We start from the raw sequence: 9,958 nt of genomic DNA on the forward strand, positions 1-9,958 counted from the left end.
CCGATGGCCAACAATCTGCTCAATGGTAAGTGAATTAAGCGAGGCAGTCTTCATTCGGCAGCCTCACTTGGCCAAGTTAAGAGCTATGAAAATGCCGGACCTGGGTGGAGTGGAATTCAGCTGTGCCGAGGACAAGGTGTCCACAGTAGAGTGTGGTGTGGAATGTTGGCACTGTCGCCACATCGGTGTCGCCACCTTGTGATTTAAAAGAAACCGGTTTTTGACGGAAACAGCAGTGCAAAAAAAGCAAATGACGGAAGGCAAAGAAATAAAAGCATATGGCTTTTATTCAATTAATTTCCCCTTGCAGTTCGCTTGAGACAAGTGAATATAACGAAGTTCATAAGGGTGCATTTCGTAGCTCCTACGGGCTAAAATATTCTTTGTTTGATCTTGCAGCTAAATGCACGCGAAATTATTGTACATTAAAATAGGTGCAAGTAATGCATAAATACAAAGGAACTCGAACTGTTCTTCAGCCTCCTGTTGGGGCTTTATATATTTAATCTCCATCAATTTTTACACAGCCATAGCAAACACATATTTTTTTAAATTACACGACCGCCAGTGCTGGCGGCTTAAAGTGGTGGGCAAACAAGGACACCGCCGCCGGAGCGGCGAGTAATCAGTGCTGGACACGAAGCTCGGGACTTCATCTGGGATGCTTGCGGAACTCTTGATGGCGTCTGGTGGCTGGCGTCTGGTGGTAATAGGTTTAAGGATGCGACTTGGGGCTGGCACAGTGGCAGAGTGCTAAGCCTGGAACTCGTCTTGCTCTTCGTCGGGACTCGCTACCTTTGGCGAGCCGAAGGGCAACAGGCTTAGGGTGCGATCCGCCGGGAAATTGCAGTCCAGCCTGGGCAGGGGTATCAGAACCTGCCCGGTCCGCCTGAGCGGACTGCTCGCCCTGCTGTTCAGGACCTTCAGTTTCTCCCCCCGCCAGTGGACACTCCGCCTTTCGCGCTCCCCCTTCGGACTCGCCTCCGTAGGGACAGTTGCCGTTGGTCCAGGCCCGGCGAACAGGCACTGGATGCTCATGGCACTGGACGGTCCATGTGGCCAGAGACGGGAGTGGCTGCCGATGTCCGGCAGACTGCGGCAGCTGCTGAAGTCACTGCCCGCCGTGTTGGTCTGGTCGGAGCTCGGCGCCGGGCGAGTGAACAGCTCCATTATAGTCGGCGGCGGGAGGACCTTGGGCGCAGACTTCAGGCGATGCAGCGTGATGCAGAACTCCTGGAAGCCATGTACCGTATGGTAGTTGTTCGGCGGATCCTTGCTGCTGGACAGGTTAATGTCGTAGCTTCCGATTCCTGTGTGCGAGGCGGCCGGACGATCTATGCCAGTCGACCAGGCGCGCTGGTAGTGCGGCGCGTCCGCATCCAGCTGCGATTCGTCCAGGCGATCTATGGCGGTCTGCAGGGCTGGATCCAGGAGCGCCACCTCGCGTGCTGTGCGCACGTCGTGGCGCCAGAACTTCTGATGCCGCTGAACCGCTGGGGCAACCTCCTTGATCCGCAGAACCACCACGCCCATCAGCCAAACGCAAATGATATTGAGCAGGGTGAGGCCCATGCTGACAGCGGCGCAAACCAGCAGCTCAACGGAGAGCTGCGAGGAGTACAGCCTGTGCTTCGCCAGGCTGGCCAGGGGCTCATGGTCGGGCGGCAGTATGTGGACTCCGATGGCCAGGGCCCACAGAAGTCCGGCGTTCACAGCGGGCGGCAGCAGGGAGGCTGAGATGGCCACGCCCACCAGGGAGCCCGTATTGCCACCCAGAACCGCTATGGCGCCCGCTGCCCCCGAGGCGAGGGCGGTGCATACTCCGATGGCCAGGGAGTGGGTGTCGCAGCGGGAGACGATCTCCTCCGTGAGACCCGTGGATATGGCGAAGAAGTGCCCGAAGCCACAGACCATGGCCCCAAAAAAGAATCCAATGGCCACGGACGCAGCTATGCCCAGCAGTTCGTTCTTCAGGCCCAGCCAACGCAGGTCCCGATCGCCGATCACCGATCCGAATATGGCCGCTATGATGGGGCCCATCAGGGGGGAAATCAGCATGGAGCTGGAGAGGAACAGGAAGCTATTCTCGACGAGACCCACGCACGAGAGCAGGGCGGCAGCCATGAGCAGCACCACGAAGTCAAAGGTCAGGGTGGCATCCCGTCGAACCTGGCGCACCACCTGGTTCACATTCAGCCTACATCTTACCGAGTCCATGAAGCTCTGCCAGCCCTGGCCCTGCTCGTGATGCTGCTGCTGCTCCTGCTGCTGCTGCTGCTGCTGATGCGGATGCTGATGCTGATCCACGACTTCGTCAAGGTGCTGTCTGGGCAGCTGCTGGCCGGGCCTAGCCCGCGTTTCCAGGCAGGTGAGGGCGGACACATGGGTGCCGGCTCGCTCGCCAACGCCCCACTCCTGCAGCGTGCACAGCAATCTCTCGTAGCGCTCATCCTGCAGCAGGTCGAAGCGTGCCTGGAGCTGCCTCCCGCTGATGTCGTGCGACCAGAAGACGTCCTCCAAGCGCAGCTCCTGGGCAATGGCCCTCAAGAGCTGCTCCAAAGGCGCGTCCTCCCCAAGATTGGGCAGCTGCAGGGCCCTGCTCTGGCTCCTAAGCGCTGGCGTAGTGCTCGACTCCATTGGATGCACACTGCTCCCGGCTATCTGACTCAAGCGGCCACACCGCTCGCACAGACCGCCACTCGGCGCATCTGGGCACCAGCTCCTCACCCAGCCGCCGCAGCTGGCGCAATATGAGGTGCTGGCCAACGGCTTGGTCAAACTGGCGTCCAGTTTCAGTTCCTCGGCCTCGGTGGGCACCGTGACCACCACGCAGACGGCGGCGCACATTTGCAGGCACTTGCTTGGATCCCAGCCACCGAATCTGAAGTCCTCAGCCTCACAGTGGGAATGTAGTGTGGGAGTGTGAAGCGGATCGAAACGGCTGTACTCAGTTTCGATGATTCACTGAGGAGCTACTGGGATCAATCTCGCCGCTGAAATGTGGATTCCAACGTATACGACTCAGTTCAGCTGTTCAAATATTCAGTAACTTTGAATGCATGCTTATTAGCTCGTTTTTCAATATCAAATATAAAACTCGATGGCCACATGGGTTTCCACTAAAGCGTTCAGAGGCTCCTCTGAACCCAGAGTCCTTCGGCTAGAGCCGCGGAAAACCCCTCCGCCCCTTTGTGTCTGAACCAAAACTCACATCAAAACAATGGACATATCCGTTGCAACATCCTGATGTGGACGCTCTTGTGATGATGGACTTGATGAGGATGATGATGACGGACACTGCGACAGATGCGTGTTTTATCCTGTGTGCACGCGACTGCGGAGGCAGCTATCCCCCGGATCCCCCGGATCCCCCGGATGCGCGGAGTCCCGGGACCCCACTCCATTTAAGCCCCTAAAATGCCACCCCTATGCCAACATTTTCCTGGCGCTTCTGGCTGCGTTTGTTTGCATCCGCTGCAGTGGCTGCTTTGTGAAAAGCCCGCTCCCCTGAACACTCCCCCTGTTTGCCGCATAATCGAAAGAACTACAGCAACTCCGGTATAGAAAAAATTCGAAAAAACCGAACGGAACGCGGCCGGAGGTGCAGAGCAGCCAAAATGTCAACAATCTGCAACAGCCATGAAATATTATGAGACTTTGTGGGTGGGAAAAGTGTGGAAGCTGCTGGCGTTTCGGCGGTAGTAATGCACCACGCGAAAGTCGCACGGAAAACGCGTGAAAAACGAACCAATAAAGGATGCAAAACCTCACAACAAACACGCACACAGATGCACTGACCCACACATAAGTGGTCAGGCATGCTTCCTTTTTCCGGCTGCTATACTCTGCAATCCACAGCAGCATATTTTTGAAAGTGTGCTGGCCGCCTCGGAAAACCGCCTTTATAATTCGAACTTACTAGGCTTATTCAAAATACTTTAGTTACATAGGCATGGAAACTTTGAAAATGACACCCGAGTAGACAAATACGTTCCTTTTCTGAGAGACATTAAATCAATGAGCTAGGAGCTACAATTTGAAGGGTATTTAACGCATCGATACACTCCCATTTACGAAATTCCACATTTTTTTGGGCGCTGCGGGCAGTGAATTCCTCGGTGTCCATTATCTAGCATAGTTTTTACGCTGTTCTGTGAAACCAACGCGTTTTCCATTTACCATTTGCAGTTGCTTTTTATATGAACCTACACTGCAATGGCTAAACTATAACAAAAGCCCCTGTAGTACAGGAATTAGTTCAATTGAGCTCAAATTTAAAGCTAAACGGACGGAAATGCTCAAGTTAGGTATTTCCGCTCTCACTCCTGATCTGATTCGATCGATCTAGCCAATATTTTAATGAACTCTTCTCCTTTTCATATCTCCAACTACAGCAAATCCTCTGAAGCCCTTAAAAGAGGAAGAAAGGAGTAAGATTTAATTTTTTTTTAGGAATAACTTGCCCTAAATCATAAGGAATCCGGAGCAAAGACAACATTTTCGAAATATAAAATAATATTTATATATTATATTTTTTCACGATTTCCTATTTGTATATTGAGTTCGAAATTGAAGTAACTTGCATTTTATCTCACAGGACTCGCAAATAGTTCGCTTAATTTCTCTCTGTGCATAGGTGCATGTGTGTCCGCCGAGATCAAGCGTCAAAATTACATTGTTGGCATACGCTGCCTTTTTCTGGCCCCAATTTTTTTGTGCCTCTTGCAGTCCGCTCCTGCCACATCCACCCGCCTCATTCGCTGTCTCATATATCCCTCTCTTTCCAGCTTCTTCAGGCCGTCTCGCTCTGGTTCGGCTTGTTGTTTTTGCGGCTCCTGTTGCTCGGAATCCTTGCCATTGTCTGAACATTTGTGTTTTTGTGCGTTGTTTTTTGGCAATTTTTTGCTCTTCCCGCCCGCCGACTGTCCGCAGGATGTGTGGAGGGGTGTGGTGCAGGGGCATAAGGATGCGGGGAGGAGAGCGGGTGGCATATCCTCGGTGGGTGGCGTGGAGGACGCGGGACACAGGAGCAGCGTTGATTGTTGCAACTTCTCGTTAAATTGAATTTGCTCGTTCAATGCGAGGGCCCTGGGATTCGAAGTGCGAGCAAGGATTGTGGACAGAAAATTGGGGAAGCGGGGAAGCGGGGAAGCGCTGGGAAAATTGGGTGGCAAACAAGGTCCTGCAAGCTGCACTGCTTATTTATGACAAGTGGCCAGCGACAAGGGGCGCGTGGCTTTCCGGCCGGACAATGAATGCGACGACGCATTATGAGATTGCTGGGTTTTGGTTTTCCCCAAAATTACACAGCACACAGGCGGCTCGACGCGCTTGTTACCCCCACGTTGTCCACCCATTTTCTCCTCTTTTTCAGCTTTTCGCTGTACTCTTCTTAAACAGCTTTTATCCTCTATCAAAAACACGAGCCGCGAAAGCAATGACTGCAAATGGTCCAAATGATCCGGGAATAAAAGGCCGTGCGAAGTGTCCAGCTGCACACAAAGATTACAAATTTGTGCGTGGCTTTAACCCATTATAACGTGAAATGACGCAATGGGTTAATTGATGTCAAATAATTGTGACGAAATATAAATCAGGTGCCTTGCTAGCACTTACATATAAAATTAAGAACAGAGCTTCCCGCCTAAATGAAACTTACATACACGTATATTGCCACTAATTGAGATGCAGTGCGAAGGCTGGTAGTTTGGATGATCAGTGAGCATTTGGGTATTTGGGAATGAGCTGACTTAAGGCTTAGACAGGCGGACTTATACGGACTGTCTTCGGCAAATTACAGAGTGGTATCTGGCACTAGAGCCCAATCTTAGCCATACCAATTACTTAACTGAAATGCCGAGCAAGTGGCTCAAACCCAGGCCCATGGAAACGGAGGCAAGTGGCAAATAAATAAGGTGCAAACACGCGTTGGAAGCAGGGGTAGGTAAATAAATGCCCGACGTTATCCTTATCATTGTTATACTTAAGTTAACAGCAGCTTAAGTAACCAAACGCACACGAGCTTACGCCAGTAATCAAGCACACACGCACTCTTGGCTTTTATGGTTGCCGCACAGTGGGCAAAAAAGGATGCATCCTGAAACCTCAGCAATGTTAGGGCTGCATTGCAACACACTTATTCATATCTTCATATCTTAAAATGTATTCCCATGGCCTTATGTCCAGTGTATGTTAATGCCATCTCTCCATTGATTAACTGGCCATTGACCATTTCGAAGATTATTGTCCAATCATTTGAAATATCCTTGTATCTTCCTCAGTTCGGGCGCCATTTTCATGATACTTGAATTACTTAAATGAAATTGTTGCTTGTTGTTTTAGCAGTAAGTCGACTACCTTATCGCGTATCATTTATAATGGTTAGACTCACCTAGGCGTTCATTTCTTTCAGTTGTCTAACATGAGTTTTATAATTCAGTGGTTTCTCATTTTGATTGGGAAAGCACCTACTTCCGACCCACTGTCCCCAAAGTGTGCATCCTCGAGCGTTTCCCGCTGGCAGAACTCCTGGCTTCGGGCAACGGTGAAGCGGTGAAGCGGCGAGGCGGTGGAAAGCGTAGGAAGGTACCGGCATTTGCCTTATTGTGCGGCAGGCGCAAATACCCATAATCAGAAAGCTTTTGCACTTTATTTGTGTTAGTTTCAATTATATAAACAACGGCACAGACGAACCGTTGGCAGTGGAAATGGCAGGCGAAGAACCAATTACCGCTTGATTTAGCACACGCACACGAATGCAAAGCAAACACAGATACGCACTCACACTCCCACGGTGCTCACACCCACGCACTGGCAATCACACACTCATGCATTAGCCATAGAGCCATGACAAACTTATTGAGATTCATTGAGCAGATTGTGAAGCTTCAGTTCACTGGCCATGGGCATGGGCTTTGGTGGCTTAAAGGGGATGCTGCAAGGGCTTATCAAGGGGCGGGCGGTTTCCCAAAAGGGGTCTGGTGAAGAAGGCGTGGCTGGTTTGTGGGCTTTTGTCGGCTGGTTTGTTCTACAGACAATGGCTAATGCCTCAACTGCTAAATACAAACACAAATATGTACACTGAAAAATTATGTATGTATGGATGAGAGCGCTACTGCTGTAACAGTTGGAGTGGAAACACTGGGGACAAATGTTTGAATACTATCAAAGATTTAAGTTCTGAGGCTTTGTAAAAACGCATAGCTTCAACTTCTGGGACGCGTCGGCGAATAAATAGTACTATTGAAATAAATTATATGATGTAGCCCCTAAAGAGTGAAGATAGTTTAAAATTTAGCGATAAAGAAACACTCAGCTTAGAGGGGGCTGTAAAAAATATCACGATATCAAGTAAGTTAAATATTAATATGGCTAGACTGGATTAGAAAATATTTCCAGCACTGTACTTGTGTTTAGGTGTGTGTAAATGCCGGGTGTGTGAGTGGTTTGTTTACTTTGCATAAAAGCTCAGGCATTGAAAACTAAAATACTGCACAACACTCTGAAACGTTGTATTGCAAAGCATTAGGCCCGTTTCATTTATATTTTATGCACACACAGATACGAAGACTCGCAAGCAGACACAACTTGCAAGCGTTTTAGTGCCTGTGTGATTGTGTGATTGTGTGTGTGCATTTCTGCTTAATATTTAAATAAACAGAAGTTTCCTTTTACCACGCACACTGGACCAGAATTTTTCCGTCCCAGTTCTGGCACGGCCTTATGTATAAAGGACTCTATGTACTTAATTTAGTTTAATGCAAATGAAGTATGCAAGTAGCTTTCATTTTGAAACAAGTGTCAAATAGTTAAACTACTTCTGTAAGAGAGATACATTGATTATTATAACACAATATTATTGTAGGTATTAGGTAAAAAAACATTATTATTTTTGCTCTTTTTATTACCTATTGGCCCACTGTGCATCCGCACGATTACTGAAGACACACACGCATACGCTTTTCAGTCCATTTCCAAATCCCCCATCCCTTTTTCCCAAGTGTATGGAAATGGAAAGCATTTTACAGTTATTTAGATTTTAATAGTCCAGGCAATTGTGATGCTTTTTCATTTATCCAATTATTACAAAGATCGAGGGTTTCTATTTAAAATTTAAATAGCCTATTTTCTCTTGTGCCGGAATGTTGTCGAATTATTATCTACATAAATATGGAACTGTCTTTGGAACAGGTCTTTCTAGGAAAAATGTAGTAAAATATATGGAAACCACATCTCAACTGTTCTTGTAAAGCAATTACAAAGTGAGACCCTGACTTAATTTCATTGTCAGAGACCAACAAAAATTGCACATATTACTAGTCTGATCACAAAAAGCTGTTACATGCTTAACAAAAGGTTCATTTAATAGTTTTGCTAAAAATAGCCTTAAAATAAATGCTAGCATTCATTGAAGACAAATTTCACCCGCCTACATTTTTGAAAAATTGACAACTAAAATCCGCTGGCCTGTCGTTGGCGCTCAAAAGTGCCAAAAAATGGTTTCTTCCAAGTTTGATTAGTTTGATTATAGTTTCTCCCATGTAACACGGTGTTAACAGCCAGCCGCAATGAATATCCTCGCTGCACTAACACTCTCAGCCTTAAAGTATGCAGGGGAAAAACGAGATGCAGTGCGTTTTGCCGCTCGCCCACAGATGGCGCGTGTGTGGTGAGGTGCGGGTGCGGGTGCGGCTGCTGGTGCATTTGGGATTTAAATTTAAAGTTGTCGGGACGGGGACGGCAATGAAGCCAGGCGCTGAGGTGCCGGAAACGAGATGCGTATTTCCCAGGCGCCACTGCTACTGCCACTGCCTCGTCCTGCCCCGCCCCCTCCGCCTACATATGTCGGCACCGCTCAGCTGCTGCAATCAGCGACTAATGCAGCTCGTTAGGCAAACACACAGATGCAGGCACACATGATTTTATTCGCCATGTTAACATGCCTTCTGCATATGTTCAATGAGGACATTTTCCGACCAGGTTCCACCGAAGAAATGAGACAGGGGCAGTCGCGCCGTTTCGTTGCTGCGGGAAAATTCTATATTTTCCTAATGCATTTCCTTCGGCAACGGAGGACAGCCGCCCGCCCCTTCAACGAATATTTTTGACAGATATTTTGGCATATTATGTTAGGCGTTTCTCCAGCTGTGTGTGTATTTGCCTGATTTTGTTTCCGACTGCCAGTCCTTCCAGCGCCCTATTCTCCTGCCGACTGGATTCGTCAGTGGCTGGCACCTGGCATTTCGCACTTTATTTGCCCTTAGCTCCACTGAGAAAAACGACTAAACAAGTGAATAATATTTGGTTGATTGGTGCATCTACTTGCTGCTCTCACTGGCTGATGTCAGCATTATAATACTCGTATATAAAACAAACCAATATACGAAATCGCATTGGAAAACCGCTGAATTTTGTTGCTTAAACCTAAAGTGATGTAATTTGTTCATTAATTTTTTCAACTTCAAGTGATTACTCGTATGTAAAAGAAACCAACATACGAAATCGCATTGGAAAACCGCTGAATTTTGTTGTTTGCACCTAAAGAGATGTAATTTTTCATTACACCTCCAACTTCAAGTGATTCTATCCCTGATTTCCATGAACACCATGAGCATTACACCTCCAACAACTTCAAGTGATTACTCGTATATAAAACAAACCAATACACGAAATCGCATTGGAAAACCGCTGAATTTTGTTGTTTGCACCTAAAGAGATGTAATTTTTCATTACACCTCCAACTTCAAGTGATCCTATCCCGATCCTGTTTCGCTCAGTGTGTCGCCAAGACTGGACAACAAAATTCTCTTTGACAACTCTTTGGGCCAGTTGCCACTCAAAGCCCGACCAATACGCTTCCATCTGTCCACCTGATGACCTGCTCTTGAATATTCAGTTCATTTTGTGTCTGTCCTTTGGCATTTTGACCAATTCGCAGAGGAAGAGTCGAGCGTCAGAA

General features: G+C 48.1%; 1 protein-coding gene across 1 annotated transcript; it reads right to left on the reverse strand.

Moving 5' to 3' along the window:
* Nucleotides 1–506: 506 nt before the first annotated feature.
* On the reverse strand, nt 507–2,847 carry LOC6549967. Its single transcript, XM_001978704.2, has one exon. The coding sequence runs from the start codon at nt 2,845–2,847 to the stop codon at nt 754–756; it is 2,094 nt and encodes a 697-aa protein (XP_001978740.1). The 3' UTR covers nt 507–753.
* Between the last annotated feature and the right edge of the window lie 7,111 nt (nt 2,848–9,958).

The sequence above is a fragment of the Drosophila erecta genome, unplaced genomic scaffold (genome assembly GCF_003286155.1).
Source record: "Drosophila erecta strain 14021-0224.00,06,07 unplaced genomic scaffold, DereRS2 tig00000126-arrow-pilon, whole genome shotgun sequence".
Lineage (NCBI taxonomy): Eukaryota > Metazoa > Arthropoda > Insecta > Diptera > Drosophilidae > Drosophila > Drosophila erecta.

What these genes read in the sequence shown, in the direction of transcription:
- LOC6549967 (XM_001978704.2), bottom strand. Translation starts at nt 2,847, where the DNA reads ATGTGCGCCGCCGTCTGCGTGGTGGTCACGGTGCCCACCGAGGCCGAG.